General features: G+C 39.6%; 2 protein-coding genes across 3 annotated transcripts; both read right to left on the bottom strand.

Moving 5' to 3' along the window:
* Nucleotides 1-1,619: 1,619 nt before the first annotated feature.
* On the bottom strand, nucleotides 1,620-6,883 carry LOC308101503 (butyrophilin subfamily 2 member A1-like; the record flags this gene model as incomplete). Its single annotated transcript, XM_080450922.1, has 6 exons — nucleotides 6,837-6,883; nucleotides 5,369-5,447; nucleotides 3,395-3,724; nucleotides 2,426-2,728; nucleotides 1,763-1,839; nucleotides 1,620-1,664 (listed from the first exon to the last, which is right to left on the bottom strand). The coding sequence occupies exons 2-6, from the start codon at nucleotides 5,445-5,447 to the stop codon at nucleotides 1,620-1,622; spliced, it is 834 nt and encodes a 277-aa protein (XP_080307048.1). The 5' UTR covers nucleotides 6,837-6,883.
* A 1,029-nt stretch (nucleotides 6,884-7,912) lies between these two features.
* LOC308101840 (high affinity immunoglobulin gamma Fc receptor I-like) lies at nucleotides 7,913-11,877 on the bottom strand. Of its 2 annotated transcripts, none has more exons than XM_080451342.1 (8): nucleotides 11,836-11,877; nucleotides 11,242-11,292; nucleotides 10,636-10,899; nucleotides 9,698-9,943; nucleotides 9,317-9,457; nucleotides 9,170-9,185; nucleotides 8,987-9,075; nucleotides 7,913-8,758 (listed from the first exon to the last, which is right to left on the bottom strand). In XM_080451342.1, exons 1-8 carry the CDS (start codon nucleotides 11,864-11,866, stop codon nucleotides 8,712-8,714), a joined length of 885 nt encoding a protein of 294 aa, XP_080307468.1. In that variant the 5' UTR covers nucleotides 11,867-11,877; the 3' UTR covers nucleotides 7,913-8,711. The 2 variants fall into 2 exon arrangements, with proteins under 2 accessions (XP_080307468.1, XP_080307469.1); XM_080451343.1 differs by having other exon boundaries at nucleotides 9,317-9,454.
* Between the last annotated feature and the right edge of the window lie 5,303 nt (nucleotides 11,878-17,180).

Genomic DNA, 17,180 nt, shown 5'->3' with positions numbered 1-17,180 from the left:
AAATGCTTACATTGTAATTGTAAGTCTGAGTCTTGTGTTTATAATAAACAACAGTGTGTCTGTCACGTCGTTCACCGTTTCAGTGCAACTGGACTGTCTGGTCCAGAACTGCTCAGATGAAGCTGTTGATCTGAGATCTAGTTTCAGTGTAGTAATGCAGTAGATGAGCGATTCATAACCTGTGGGCCCCGAATAATTGGCAAAACAAAAAAGATTGCTATGATAATATATAGCATTAATATTGAAAAAACGTATGTTTCATTGATCCAAGCTGGAACATGATTGATTGATCATTAAAATAAACATCTGAAAATGCACGCAGCCGGCTGCCGTGGTCAGATGTGTGGACCACGAACGCATTCGAGACTTTCAAGTGGGCCCTGATCCAGGACCGGTTGGCAGTAGACACAATCAGAGCTGTTTATAATAAACAGTGTGTGAGAACCGTGATCCATAGACCTCTTTAACCACTTAAACCCAATACCTCATTGACCGGGGTCCCCTGGGACTATACTTGAGTGGATCCTTTTTTCACTCTCCAAAATAGCCAATATACTGTATGGGCCAATAATTGTTGCTCAATGTTCACCCCAGATTAGGGATGCTAGGGTTCATGTGGTCCACTTTCAACCTGGCACCCCTATTTTGGGCATTGGTCATTATAGGTGGAAATGTTCAGAAATGTAGAAAATGATAATATCCAATCTTCAAGCTCACAACGTGTGGCGATGTGACGCACTGTGAGCTTGTAGATCGGCTATTTTCACTGTGTGACACTGTTGTACAACAAAGTATGAAATAGCACTTAACCACTTAAACCTACTTATATACTAATTAATCGGGGTTGGTTGTGAGCTTCAATATCTGCTATTTAGGCAAATGTTCAACATTTTGAAATATGTTTGCCTATTATGATATGCCCAGAATAGGGACATTGTTGTTGGTTGAACCCAAATGCAGGAAACAGCAGACAGAACTAGTTTCATGAAGATTTATTAAGCAAGTCAGGGGTCAAAGGCTTACAACATAGTCACAATCAGAAACACTAAACCCTTAAAGATCCTTACACACAGTAGCATGTCTTCACAAACTATCAGTGTCTGAGTGTAATGAGACCAGTTTTATTGAGGAGATGATGACGTGGCACACTGTGGGCTATGGTAACATAACTGTGACAGTACTCCATTTGGGCACCTCCATATGGGAAATTATGGCATGGACAACAGGGTACATTGACGAGGTAACCAGGAGAGGGCTGAGACAGCATTCATGTGTTTAAGTTTAGGAGCTTTGTGGAACGTTAGTGTCTAGGGGGCATGATGATGTTTTCACAAAGGAAGAGTTTGTGGTTTTAACTTTATGAATTAAACATTAGAAATGATGGCTGCTTTTAGCCATGAGGTCTGAGAAATATGACTATGTTGCATCTTTAACTTACATGAAATTATGATGTCATTATCAGACTGACTGAATTAAAGCAGTGGTTGTCAAAATGGGGTCCGGGGGGTCTATGGGTTCCCCAGCAAAATGTGTTAATGTGTTATGGCATCAAAATCAGTTTAACCACTTTATACTGTATATCGGCTAATTGAAACTAGCCGATCTATGACGTGCTATTTTCAAAATGATCTTGAACGTTTGAGAAAGTACCAGCTACCCAGCACCTGTGGAGCAAAATCAAGCAAAAACACAGTTATGACATGAATGGACACAATTATTTAGTCATTGTGTCAGCTGTATGTTGGACGTTAAATAGGCTTACCAGAGCCAGGCCCAGCACAACACTCGTTGGCAGTCCACAAGGAAACCTGAAGCCTGATGGGTTTGGAAATAAGTCATCTGTAACACAAACACAAATAAAAGAATGTGAAGACATACGGTACGTCCATAACTCAGCAGACGTGTTCAAGGTGACACCAACTAATAAAGGTTGTTAATTCTAGTTAAAGGTACTTTAAGTATTTGATAGATTTGAGTTTTTGCATAATTGTGCACTTGCTCATGTGTCAGTGCCAAATTCGTTGTGTAACTTAGTACCTCCATTCTTTTTTTACTTCCTTTCCTTTTTTTTTACAAAATTATGCATTTACCTCTGTAATGTACAGTAATTAGTTCATGAATCCATCAGCCACTATTTTGACTGCTTCAGACAGAACATCTGACACCTGCAGTAGGCTACTTAGCAGGTCACACAATGGACACTGATATGCATCCAACCAGGTCGGTCATTCCTTCTGTTCTTTCAAGCTGTGACAATGTAAAGCGAGGTGCGAAAAATGCGAATGCATGGTGCATGTGATTGTGGGGGCATGCATGCAGCTTCAAAACTAGTAGAGCTATAGGCTCCACCGGGAGCCCACCCCTGGGTATCTGGATGGGGGAGACATACAACCGTGATGCTGTGTTTCTAGTTTTGTAAAGTTACCTGGGATGTAAATGGTTGACTCCATGTTTTGGTTGAGATGCGTCAGATTGACTCTGCAGGTGAACGTGTTGTTGACAGTGTTCTTCACAGTAACGTTGCTTATGACTGTATACAGACCACCAGGACCCCTGATCTTCTCTGAGGGTTCAGCAGGAAGGTCTTTTCCTTCACTGTCCAGCCAGGACACCTCAGGTTGTGGCCAGGACACCTCAGGTTGTGGATACCAGCATTTAGACTCACACTGCAGAACCAGTCCACTGCCATTGACTGCTACATGAGAAATGTCTGGTGTAGAGTTTGAACCTGTGTGTACATATACAAACAAAATGTTTTGACAATATATGTCTCTAATATTCATTATTCCTTTGGACTGTAATTCACTCTGGATACATTCTTAAAGGTGGTGTAAGTGATATTTTTGGTCAAAACAAAAAGTGTTTTGTTAAAAGGTTAAAGCTCCATCTTCTGATATCAGTCATTGCTTATAGTGTTTGGTCAGTAACAGGGGTCTCCCTGTCTCTGCAGCGCCTTAATAAGCGTAAAATACTGTATATTTTCAGATGAGATACCATCATTTCATCCAATCAAGAGAGAGAACATTCATCAGAGTCAATGTTATAGTGTTCCAGTTCCAATTTTGTCCAAATTTGTTTTCTCATTTTTCAATTTCATTGCATCCTGTGTGAGTTCTCTCTCCTGATTGGATGAAGTTGGTATCCGAATTTTCTGTTTAACAAAGAGCTGAAGGGACAGGTTACTATCAGAATCAATGTCTAAAATGCCTAAATTGTAATGCCTAAATTGTATTGAGAGAAGGCTTTGGAGGGATTTGTTCATAAACCAGCATGTGTACATGTGGTTCCATGCTAAGTTGCTAACGTATCTGTGGTTGTGTTCTCTGTCCAGATGAAACATAAATACATCATATATTGTAGTATGTGGCTGCTGCCATGCTGTAAATATACTTACAAACTGTAAGACTGATGATGAACGGTTTGGCGGGGTTGGTGATGTCTGAAGATGGAACCAGGCAGTGATACTCCCCTGCATCTTGCAGGGTCACGGTGAACAGCATCAGAGAGATGTTTCCATGTTTCAGCTCTTCTGTGAACAGTGCTGTGCGGTACATGTACCGTGGATGCTTACACATACTTTCCTCTCCTCCATTTCGTTGAAGGTGAACGTATGGTGGCTCCAGGTCCGGTCTCGTCCACTCAATGGTCTTGTCCATGGCGTTGTTCTTAGACTCCAGCTGACAGGGTAAGGTGACATCATCACCAGCTACTGCTATGATGGTCACTGAAAAAGTATTAATAAACACTTGATTGATTCCGAAGGAAATTCCAGATGTGTAAGAGCCAAATTAGTATCACAACAGTATTTCATTCACATGTTTGTATTTGACTGTATTTGCGGGTGTTTTGGTGTCAAACAACCTGTTATTGGAACAGAAGACAAACTGTACTTGTACAAGGCCTTTATATTTTGGTTTATTTTTTGTGTGCATATTTTTGTACTGAGCTGGGTTATTCAGTAAAGCTCCATAAACGTCATCCCTGCCTCGTGGAGTCTGTGAGCAGTGTTGGAAAAGTTACTAAAACATAGTAATATATTACTATTACATATTACTTGTATAAAAAGTAATATAGTTACTTTACTTATTACTCCCTGCCAAAAGTAATTAGTTACTTATTACTTTAAGTTACTTTTTTTTCCTCGCCCCCAGTAATTGCATCCTTTCTCCCCAAAAGTCTGACTTTGCACTTTCAACATTAGCAGTTGTTTTTTTCTCTTTTCTGCAGCCTACAATATAAAATCGGAGCACAGGTCTCCGCCAGGTCAGGTACGTTATTCTGGCCTCCTGGTGGCGCTATAATAGGCCAATGTGAAAAGGGTGCCAACCGTGCCATTTATTCTTGCATTGACACTGCATTCATGATTTGAGGCATTTTGTTCCAAAAATGTGTTTTGCTAAATTAGACCTGCTGGTGGCGCTATAACAGGCCAATGTGAGAAGGGTGACATTTCTTCCTCGGCCTAGTGGGAATGTGCGTGTGAAATTTCACGGAAATCCCAAGCTGTGTGTATACTTTGAGGCTTTTTGTTCAAAACGGACCAATCCTGCAAACTTTGGAAGCCAACCTTAGGCAATGAGGATGGAATATGGGAAATCGGACAGATCCGTGTTGATCACATGACTATAGTGATACTGTGTACCGATTTGCATGACGTTTGGATAAAATTTGTAGGAGTAATATAAAAAAATGGGTTTTGCACAAATCTGCCTCCTGGTGGCGCTATAACAGGCCCATGTGAAAGATTTGGGGCAGAGGTTCTGAATTGGCATCCAGGGATTGTGTGTGCACAGTTTCGGAGCGACCGGGCCAACGGTACCGGAGATTAGCTGGTGACAGACGGACACACGGACACACACACGGACACACACACACACGGACACACACACAGACACACGGACGGACGGACAAGGGGTAAAACATACTCTCTCGCCATGCCTTCGGCCTGGCGGAGACAATTACAGTAAACCCCACATGTATATAGGTGTGGAAATAGCTAGTGAAAGTGGCAAACGTATAACCTATATTTATGCAGTATTATCTATCTGTCTGTCTGTCTGTCTGTCTGCCTGCCTGCCTGCCTGCCTGTCAATAAAAAAAAATACACATTTTAAAGTGATATTTTCTCATGACCCATGTTTGTATGGGTCATGAGAAAATATCCCTTTTTAGTTTTGTTTTCTTTCAAAATATTTCTAAAAAGTAGTGAAAATAGCAGATCAACAAGCATCTGACATCTCACAGCGCATCTCCGAGTGACGCGTTGTGAGCTTGTAGATCGGCTATTTTGACTAGTTTGGGTCCCGGGGAGACATCAAATTTCTTTTTTGGGTCTCGAGCGAAAACGTTTGGGAAACATTGAGCTAACCAGTGTTATGTTGTTGCTGGTATCTTCTCTGTTCCTCACAGGAACAAAGCAAAGCCAGCCAGGTCATTAGACAGCCCATCTGATAAATATAGTCCATACTGAAGTCTTTCTCTGGGGAATAGATACAATGTATTTAATGACACAACATTTAGCTAGTTCCTGTTCACTATCTGATAACAGCTGAAATACAACATTACATCACTGAAATGTTTTATTGTAGAACTGTTGCTAACTATAAAACAATACTACTGTCAAGGGTGTGTTGAAGGTTGATTTCTCTGAGTTGAAGGTTGATTTCTCTGAGTGTTTTATCATGTCAAACAATAACTCAGATAAAACACTCAGAGAAATCAACCTTCAACACACCCTTGACAGTAGTATTGTTTTATAGTTAGCAACAAGGACATTCAACCACGATTCAATTTGAGGTTGATTTGCGTTTACGTATATGTGTGCACTGTGCACACAGTGTTTGTGCACAGATGAAGTGTGTTAGACACACATACACACACACACACGCACACACACACACAGCTGATGGCTGGATTCGAAGGATGTTATGCAACAGCCAGGGCTTCAAGGCTGACATTTCTGCCAACCTGCACAAATAATAATTATACCACTGCTGATAATAGGGAAACTTTGACCCGAAGGCCCTGGGTGAAAATTTTCATTTTCATGAAAATGAAAATTTTCATTTTCATTTTCATATCACATGTTTAGTACAGTAAATAAGGCAAATAGAAGAAGTTTCATAGAGAACAAAAATGTTTTACATACTTTTAATTCATGTTGAAAATGTTAAACCGGGTTAAAAGGACCCGAGGACCCTACGAGGGTTAAATAACATAACATGTAACATACAACACATCATAATGCATCATACTGCATAACATTTCAAAAATAAACAGGGCAACAAGACCTTACAATGCAACTAATCCAAGTCTGAGTACATACTGTAGCAATCCAGTGTGTTTAAACACATTTCATACACTACTAATACCCACTAAAGACATTTTAAATAATTGAAAATGTTCCAATACAGAAAACGTGATTAATTCCTATGAGTTCATATGAAAAGCATCCATGATGATGTCTGATCTGAACAGGTATAAATCTCTATAAGAGAATACCAGCACTCAAGGAACTGACCTTTAAGGCACTTTTATTTATATATTTTAAGTAGGCATGATATACTGCATTTGTGCATCATAACAATGATTACTATCAGAATATAGTACTTTAACCTTTGAATAACCAAAACATTATTACCAAAAAATATCACTTACCCTACTACCCTTACTTTTTATTAAAAAACAACCCCATATGGATCCAGAGTGTGCAACACTTTTGTGTTCTTTTATGTTTGTTTCCAGAAGTCAGCACCTCACCACAGCTATTGGAGTGTGTTAACTTTCCTACTATACAATACTAACTTAGTCAACTTAAATAAGGTTTTGATTCCTACCGTTGTGTGCTCCCAAGAGCCTGTCACTTGAAGTACCCACCTTTCAGATTGAGCCTTGTTTATTACAATGGAGGCAGACTCTAACATAAAACCTTACAGCGTTGATACACTGTTCATGGTCACTCCCATAACCTGTCAGACTGGCTGCATTACATCTCAATCTGATCACACTTCAGATCAACTTTATCACACTGGGAGATTTGCTAGGTCCAGTTTCCCACACATTCAAACACTATATCCACAGTAAATCAGTAGAATACACAGGAAGACGCATTAATATATACAGTACTACAGCATAGACACATTATATCACATAAAATCAGTTAATTTATTTGTTGTGAAGTGCTAGCTATCTGTTTTTGTGTCTACTGTGTTGACCTTTAGTCTGTCTATCCTATGGTTATCAGTTATGTAGGTCCTGAATGAATATGAAATGAGTATCTGGGGTGCGTTTGGCATTTTTGCTTCTACTTTGTGAGCCCTTATGGTGTTATCTTTACTACTAACAGTAGGTCCATCGTGGAATAAGTGGTAAAACACAAGCATTAAATCTTATACGTGAAGTTAACCATGTCAGGGTTAGTAAATTAACCTGGGTGTCAGTACTCAGAAGCTGAAACTCTACCCCAAAAAAAGGGGTAATAATTCAAAAGCAGAGACCGCTCAGTTCAATTTATAGTGGAGTCCGAAACGGCACTTCTGTGACCATTCTCTGGCTGTTGTTTAGACGATGTTTGGACCTTTTAAATGATTCTCAAGAACAATATTGAATGTAATTTCTAAAGATATGTTTTTAAAATTTGTATGTATAATACAACAAAATACAAAGCTATAAGGTAATGTTGTGGTTATGTGAAATAGACATCAAGCATTTGAGAAGGTCAGGTGCACAGCTTCCCTCCATGAGAGCAGAGAATAAAAAATACATACCATTCAAGAGTCAAGAGGGGTTTATTTGTCACTCACTCGTACAGGTACAAGCAGTGAAATGTTGGTGGGACATGTTCCAAAGAGACTAAATAATACAACAATACCATCAAGAATAATAATAAAATAAAAATAGAGAAATAAGCAATAATACTGAAACTACAGGTAGAACGACAGTATGATAACCTCTTAAGACAGGTAGAATATCTTTTAGCAGAAGTGTCAAAATCAAAAAGTGTAAAGAAGCAGAAGGCACATATAGATCACTTGTTTGCAATAAAATGTAAACGTTTTCATATCTTGGGGGTAGCAAGAAAACCATAAAACCACCTGGGTTCACAATAGGGATACAAAAATGAATACATAAACACAAATGTACTCAGGGTGCTGTACACTACCATATATACAGTAATTACCATCATGGTGTTGTGGACCAGCAACCTGCACCATGTGTGATCCATTAAAGCTACAATCTGCAATTCTTACCTGGGATTCAAACCCAACCGAAATGTCTACTTCTGAATGAATACAGAAATCCTTCATGCAATACCACTTGTCAACCAGTAGGTGTCCTATCCAACCACACAAACAACCAGTTAGTTACAGTATATTGTATTGAAATACTCTACCATACAAAATTCATCAATACAACATTTTATTCACTACAGAATAAACTGCAGAATTAAGTACCACACACATGGTGTACTGTAGGTAAAAAGTAAAAACAAACCAAAAATATTTTGATGAATGTTTTGGTGCATTCATCTCTCAGTTGGTTGCCAGAGTTTTTTGGTTTACTGAGTTTAATTCCCATTCCATCTTAATAACTCACATACTGCTTACTGGACATTTACTCAACAACCATGCACTTGACCTCAGAACATGAATAACTCTGGACAACAGTATGACATGGCAACATTTAAGCAGTATATACTATACTGTACCATTTTAATTGTCATGAGATCGCCTCATTACTCCATAGATGCTTGTGTTGCCTAAAGGTAAACAAATAAACATAAACACAAATTAGTTTAAACTTTATTTTGAACATGGTTTCAATTGTGTTAATTATTCTAATAATTAGTTGAAAAAACAAAACACATCTGAACTGATGGACTTTAATGCAATTATTTTCAGCTATAAAGTTCTAAATCAATTTAGATTCAAACTAGAAGCAGTTGTCCTTGTCAGAAGGACATATTTGGTTCACTTCAAATACTGACCATGCTGCAGTGGACAGTACACATCATCAGCAGCCCCACTTTGATTGGTTCTAGCTGAGCCATGATTGGTTCCCTGAGACTGAATGGATCTGTAATTAAAAGATATATGTAAACATTTTGCAGAAAATAAATAGAAAACAAGATGGAATCTTCTGCTCTTATGTATGTATGTACTGTACATACCTGACACAACATTGATCTGTAAAAAAAACAACAACAGGTGTTTTTATTTCAACCTTTAAATCGCTTTATGTTACTCATTATGTTTCTATGGTGAGTTGTTCAGTGATTATATCCTTTATGTAATCCATGTAATGTAGAAGTACTCACCTTTGGATGTTCTGTATCGACACAGCAGGACCAGAAGGATGGTCAGTAGAATCACAACAAGAAGTCCTACAATGAGTCCTACTACATGTGGAGATTGTTCGTCTAGTGGTGGAAAACTATGGTCTACTGATCCAGAATCTGCTAGCAAAGAGAGGTTATTATGAAATCCCTTTTATATATCATTGCCTCTTATCTCAATTTTTTTTCATAAATGAATGCCCTACTCCAGCATATAGTGTCAAACCAAATTTGTGAAAATAGCCAAGCTCATCTGCTATTTTCACTATTTTAAAATTTTATTAAAATAACAATGAAAAAAGAAGCCTGACGGAGATAATAAAGTGTGGGTATGTGAGACACACTAGTACACAATTATCTCACCTCTCACATCCATCCAGCTCTCTGGTGACTCTCCACGGTCAGAGATGTGACACTTGTAGAATCCTTCATCAGACTTGTAAACATGGTGGATGGTAATCTGTCCTGTAGACTCAGTCCTGATGTAGGATCCATCTTTATAGAAATCAGCTGGGAGGTCAGAGGATGTCTTCTGTGTCCTACAGCGCAGGGTGACATTACTTCCTTCCATCACAGGAAGTACAGGGCTCTCCAGAATCACAGCTCCATCTGAACAATGATAAATAACAGCAGAATAGCAGAACATTTGACTGAGGTTACATCACTCTGAACAATACTATGCCAGGGGTCAGCCCTATTTCCCTCAGCCATGTGTTCCCTCAGTTTAGGGTTAGGGTTGGGATTAGAATTGGGGTTGGGGTTAGGTCTGAGGAAACACAGGTGTGATGACCCATCCCATTGAGTTTGTGTGTTTGATTCTTATTATATTGTTTTGTTTCTTTTCTGTTCTGTGCAGGAGGACAGAGGACGAGGCACACCTGGCTCCAATCGTCCCCTCGGGTATTTAATCAGGCTGGCCAAGTCATCTAGCACCCTTTCTCCCACACAGGAAACATTGTTTGCTTTTGGTTGCTTTGTTTCGGAGTTCCTTTCCGCACTTGCACATGCATCACATTTTCACACATCCATACAGGCTTTACACTACTGTATTTTCTGTATAGTTTCTGTCTTTTTTAGTTAAAATAAAATAACTTCGATGTTATCTGTGTGTCGTCTCCTACTTTGGTCATGAGGTTTGAGCTAAGATCATGACACAGGGCTGAGGGAACATAGGTATGCTCCCATCCCAACATGATAAGGTTTTGACATGAAAGTCTCTTCAACAGACAATTAAATAAAAACTAAACAAAAACACAACAGATCAAATACAGAAATCAAAACAGTTGATTTGCTGAACGTACCAGTCACAGTTATATTAACAGTGTTACTCTTTCCCTCTGAAGACTCACACCAGTAAAGTCCACTGTCAAAAGGGTACATGGAACTGACAGCACATCCCGTGGTGTTCATCTTCCCCCAGCGACCATGACACTCTGAGGTGATGTTTGTCCTGTCACGTCTCTTCACTCTCCAGACGGTAGAGTTAGACTGTCTGTCCTCACAGCTCAGAAAGACAGACTCATATTTAAAGAACTGAAACCTGTCAGGACTGAGTCTGAGAGAGGCTGGGGGCAGGGACAGAGAAGAAAGTTGATTTCCTGATAGTTGAATCATGTACTGAAACTTCTACCGCTCTTTCAAGAGGGAATCCCCTCTTATCTTGACCAGGGGAGACATTGCACTTGTTCAGGCAGTAGTATTCGTCCTACCCGAGACCAGAGTTATACTCAACAGAAGAGTATAGGGAGACCACCTCCAACAACTGAATATTAAAGTTATATTGCTGATGTATTCATTAAAATAAAATTGCAGCTTTAAAATCAAATATATATTTCTTGTTAGAGTTGCCTGATTCCATTGATAGTTATGGATGATACGAACACCTGGTCAGTAGAAGACAGACTTACCTCTCAGAACATCTCCAACTTCTGTTGAGACATTCACCATGGAATTAATCACTAGAGAGAGAGAGAGGGGGGGGGGGGGAGAGGCCAGGGTGGCCATTTTCAGAATCCAATTTATTTTAGGTTTGTTTGCACATAATTAAGTAATTTTTCTAAGAGAATTTATTTAAACTTTTTCACAAAGACAAGTTAACATAAGTATTAATGTTTTAAAATAAAGAAAAAAGCCTATCTTGAGCTAATATGTTGCAGGTAAAAGCTGTACTGGGTATAGCTGTTAATAGCAGTATTACCTCTCAAATGAAAATGAAATTTACATTTTATGAACAGGGATTCAACCTGACTTCAAAACTACAGTATACTTTTTAGACCAATATTTGGTTGAATTCCTCCCCCATGCATTCAGCGATCCTAACACAAACTTTCACCCTAATTGTCATTCTATGGCAAATAGGAAAACTAGGATATAAGACTTGTTTCCATTGCGGTCCTCTTGTAGTAGTGAGGCAAATTCCTTCATTTCAAAGTAAAATGGACACACACACAACATGAAATCCATAGGCGAGTACAATAATTGTACAGCGTGTTTGTACTCACAGACTAGAAGGTAGAGAGATTTTTGCTCCATCCTGTGTTGCAGCTCACTGACTGACTGACTGACTGACTGACTGACTGACTGTTAGTGTTATGACAGAGTCACTCACTCACTCACTCCTCCCACCAAGGTACCCACAGAATCAGGAACTTACATACAAATTTTAATTTACATTTTATTTCAGTATCTTACAAGCTTCTGCTTCCATAGCAGTGTAAAACAATTCAGAAATAACAGACACCTGGATGCCTTGGTTGACCAATCATAATTGAGTATTCAACAAATACGTTTTTGTGTCAATGTTACACTCTGTGTTTTGTTATTTTATTGTGTTACAGATGGAGATTTGGGGCACCTGATAGCCGAGTGGTTAGGGTGCATACGTACCACATAGTCTAATGTGTCAGAGTGAGTCCCTGGTTTGATTCCTGGGCCAGCTGGACCACTTGCTGCATGTGTATCTACACTGTTGCTGTCAATAAAGGTTCAGAAAAAGCCAGAAAAAATACATTGTGCAATGTTTGAGTGAAGAAAAGAGAAAGAGTTCCATGTGGTTGCTGCTAGCCTACTACACGTACACATACGCTCATTCATACACACCCCTCCCCTCCAACACCACCATCACCACCATCATCTCACTTTTGTGAGTTTCGGAACTAACAATCAGCTCTGTGGAAGTGGCTGTTTTTATAGGCATGGATGGAAACATTTGTTAACCACAGCGGTTAAACTGTTTTGCAAAAACAAACAAAGTGTTCAACCTTTAAGTTCACTGGACGACTGTGTTACATTCTGCATCAGTGGAAAATATGTGCTGTGGTGAACCACGTCCTCTGCTGCAGTCCTCAGTGTGTGGCACTCACCATGTAACGCGTCTGTACAGAGCCGGCCTGTGTGGCACACACACACACACACACACACACACACACACAAACTCTCTAACAACAAAGTTATACGATACTGTAACACTATAGCTGTCATCATTTGACCACCAACAAACATGGATGATCCAGGTGCAGAGCTGCTCCAAAATATTTCAGAAGTGCCCCTGAAAAGATTATTTATTGAGCACACAACAGATACCATTGTATCCAAGTATGTCCAAATAATATTATATTAGAATCTACACAAATACAATTTATCATAGCTAGAAAGCAAAGTGTTAGCCTAAAGGTGTTTGGGCAATTTGAACATTGTTATGTATTAAAACCATAACAAATAAATAAGTTAAAATCAATATTACATTCATTACCACATAACCAGCTTGTCATATCAGTTAAACATATTATTGTGGCTATGTTCAGATTAGCATGTTGCAAATAAAAACAATGACTTTAATATCGGAAGAGAACATTGGTATGTAGGTGGTTAGCTAGCTAAAAAGCAAAGCTAGCTTTACAATGAAAGAGGTAAACATTTTGCTTATAATCCTACTCATGTTAGCTAACAAGCAATTAACTAACTACAGGCCTAATAAACAGGAGATTGGGATAGACTAGAGGGAAGTTGCTGAAGGAGGGAGGGGGAGGGGCCACAGGTGGACTGCATTCAACTGCATGTGGCCATTAAAATAATTCTGTTATGAAATATTTTCTTTTTATTCCAAATTATAATAATAACGGCAGTTTTGGATTTTTTGTAAATATTTATTTGAATAAAAAAGCGACTGATTATATTTCTTATAGCAGCGGCCGGCCCTGCGTCTGTACTTGGCCCCCTCCTTTTTTCCCTCTACACCAAACATCTTGTCATCTCTGCTCAGCTCTCTTATCACTGCACAATTGAGTGCACATGACACTCATTTGTCTTTTCTCCTTCCCTTCCTATGCCACACGTACAGGTTGAAGAGCGCATCGCTGCACACCTAACTGACATATCACAGTGAGTGGATGTCTTCCCAAGTTCAATGCAGATAAGACTGAGCTTCTCTTCTGCCCCCATGCATGTCCTGCCTCCTGCATGATCTTACCATTTCCAGTGACAACTCCCTGGTAGCTTCTGTTCCAACAGGGATCAATGATAATGGGGGTTATGTTTATTAAGGAGCCTATGTCAGAGGGGATGAAACTGGCACTGCTCTTTGTCTTCTCGAATAAAGGGGCAGCATATCTCCTGCCTGAGGGCAGGACTTTGAAGCAGGTGCTGAGGTTATGATTTGAGTATCTCACGATCTTTCCTGTTTTCTACACCGCCCTGTAGAGATGCTGAAGGGTAGAGCGCTGCTGGTCTGACCTTTCACCTCTGTCAACCTTCCTGTATGAAAGACGTTCATTGCATGTAAGGAGAGAATTAAAAATGTTATGTATCCATCAATCTTTCATATATCGTTTTAGTAGAAGTTTTAGTTTGAACTGGAACTTATTCCAGGTACTATAAAATGTTTCTCTGAAGAGAACAGGAAGTCTTCTTGACAGGACGTTTCGACAGGAAAACCACAACAGCCCATGATATGTGCCGTTATGACACCAACTCAACACACAAAAAGGAAATGCAGTTTTTAAAATGGCTTTGATTCATGATAATAATTAAAATCCAAGAATTAGAATCAAGTGAAGGTATTATATCCACATTTTGTGCAAATAATGCGCGCGTGCATGTGCCCTGGGGGGGGGGGGAACTGTCCGTTGCCTAGGGCGCATTCTGACATTAACACGGCCCTGATGACGGTGGTTCTCAACCTTTTCTGGATGGGGGGGCCACTTGAAAATATTGAAAGCGTACTTTGTTCTTAATTATTGCTATCCCTTTTTAATGGATGTTACCTTCGTGTTTTGCCAATTATTTGGGGGCCCACTTGCAATACCCTCACAGCCTACCAGTGGGCCCCGGCCCAGAGGTTGAGAACCACTGGTCTATAACAGGATGGTTCGTAACCACGGCGGTCTATATTTGGTTCATAAAATAAATTAGAGCGATAGCAGTATCCCAGTTAAAATTGTGTTTAGTTCACAGCATGATCAATAATATAGCACCCAAATATGTAACTACTTTCCCACAGGTTGTATACAGATTGTGTACACTGCCATTTCAAGAGCTGTATGGGAAAATAATCTATTCTTATTCTCGGCAGTAGTCCTGTGAAATGGTTTACCTTCCAAACTGAAGTTGGACGTTGTCTTGTCTTGGTGTTGTTGATCCCTGCATCCCGTCCCCTAAAGGACCAAAATGGGCTTGTGTTTTTATCATTTTTAAGTCGTTTTCAAAGTTCAAACGAGGGTGGTCTATAACAGGATGGTTCATAACGAGGCTGGTCTATACACGGGTGGAGGCCTAGGGGCCCAAGAGCTCAGGGCCCCACAAGCCAGAGCCTTTGCGTGAATAGTTGCTTTCATTACGTTTTCTTATCAAAGGGCTTAGTCGTTCATGTCAATAACTGAGCCCCAAAAGTCCTACTGAAAATTGGATAAGGAAAAGCCTTTTACAACTCTGTGCCCAGAGGCTCATTGTCTCATACTCTGCCTATATGGGTCTATAGGCTGGTTCATAACATTCATGTCTACATTATTAAAATAGCACATAAATGTTTTGTTGGCTCTATATGTATGTCCCAGAGTGATATATTTGTTTACATCTCATATCCCGAGCAGACGGTTGGCTGCAGTATCCAATAATTAAACAGATTTCAATTCATATGTCACTGATTCTGACCAAAACAATAAAAAAAAGAAAGTCTGCAAAGGATCCATTTGTGTATCCATCGATGGATGTACATTGAGGGCATCCTATTTGCATAAATAAACACATATTTATCCACTGCGTAGTGGAAGTTGGCCGCGCGCAAAGCGCGCGGGTGCCGAAATCGTGCACTCGCGCGAAAAATTCCGTTTTTTGGCTGGATTTTGTTAGTTTCTTTTCGGTTTTTGGTTACTTTATTTCAGTTTTAGGGTAAGGGTTATGTTATTTCATTCTTATTTAAAAAAAGAAAAAAAAAAATAATTCCGATGGACAAATTAAAAAAATGCCTCTAGTGATAAACCCGCCCCATATTTGCATACTGGGCTCTGATTGGTCCCTCACAACTTCGGAGGGAGAGAAATAAAATCTCTATTGAGAGGGGCCAGACCTAATCTGCCAAAGGCATTTTTTCTTTTGCAATGGCAGATTCGTCTGGAACCAGGCTACGATGAAGCTTCTGCGTCAATTAATTTTTAACACAGGTACGCGCCACCGTCTACGAAGGTCCTCTGAGACATATTTTTGGCGTTTTGATGTGACTTTAGTCGTGCGACGCCTTGATCGACATGAAGCATAAATTGATCTCAAGTCTGCATTCAGCATCGGATGTAGATGTCCCACAGATTGAGGGGTGTACATTTCTGGAAAGTCTTTGGAAATGTCTGGAAAATGTCTAAATACAGCAATGCATCAATATTCAAAAGATGGACCCCAGCTGAATGAGCTGATGTGTCCAGCTGTCCCCGCTCTGCAGGGTCTTTTCTCTTTTTTTTCATTTATTTTGTATTGAATTTTTCAGAACATGAAAACAAACATACACAAAAAAGAAAAGACTAGCACATTACTAACAAACAAACCGAACATACAAAACATACAAATAAAAATATATAAGGGAAGGAAACTGTCTCGCTACTTGGTCACTTATTGACTACTATGTGTACGTATAACTCACACTTGGTCACATCTTCAAAACCGGTGAACAAAAGGTCCATTAATGGGACAGATTCAACATACACCTCATTCAATATGGTCAATCAAAGAAAATAAAGGAAATTAAATTAAAAATATAGCTGCAAGCAGCGATAATACGGGGCCAGGGATTACAGAGAGAAGAAAGAAAGAAGCAATGATAAGTAATATGCACAATAAGCCATAGAAACATAGAAGACTGAACTTGAGAGAAAGAAGACCATGCAATTAACAAATGAGCATTTTAAACCCTCACTAACCCTAACCTCAGTAAAACATACCTTCCCCTAACCTCAAGAAATACTACGCATAAGCCTACGAATGCCAAATCATGATCACCTCAACACCTCGTCGGGGACAGGGATCGAACTAGTGACCTCCGGACTCATAGGCTGCCTTTCTTCTCATTGAGCTAAAGCTGGGGAACAATAGCCTGGGTGAGGGGGGGAAGAAGAGGAAAAAAAGGGGAAGGAGGGGGGAGGAGAAGCTGTGGGGGAGGAGGAAGGCGGAGCTGTGGATCGAAAGGTCACCAGTTCGATTCCCGACCGGAACATCTCTCTAACCCACCCAAAGTCTTACCAAGTGATATGAATCTTTCAAATATCATTTAATTAGTGACACAAAGAGGTCAGTGTCTTGTTGAGATTGCCATACAGCCAAGTAGTTCTATTTTGTATTGTTAAATACTTTACTGTAGTGATAT

This window comes from Gymnoscopelus braueri (genome assembly GCF_963280865.1).
Source record: "Gymnoscopelus braueri genome assembly, chromosome: 15".
Classification (NCBI taxonomy): domain Eukaryota; kingdom Metazoa; phylum Chordata; class Actinopteri; order Myctophiformes; family Myctophidae; genus Gymnoscopelus; species Gymnoscopelus braueri.
Note: the sequence above shows the minus strand (reverse complement) of the source record. Positions and strands in the feature narration are given on the sequence as shown.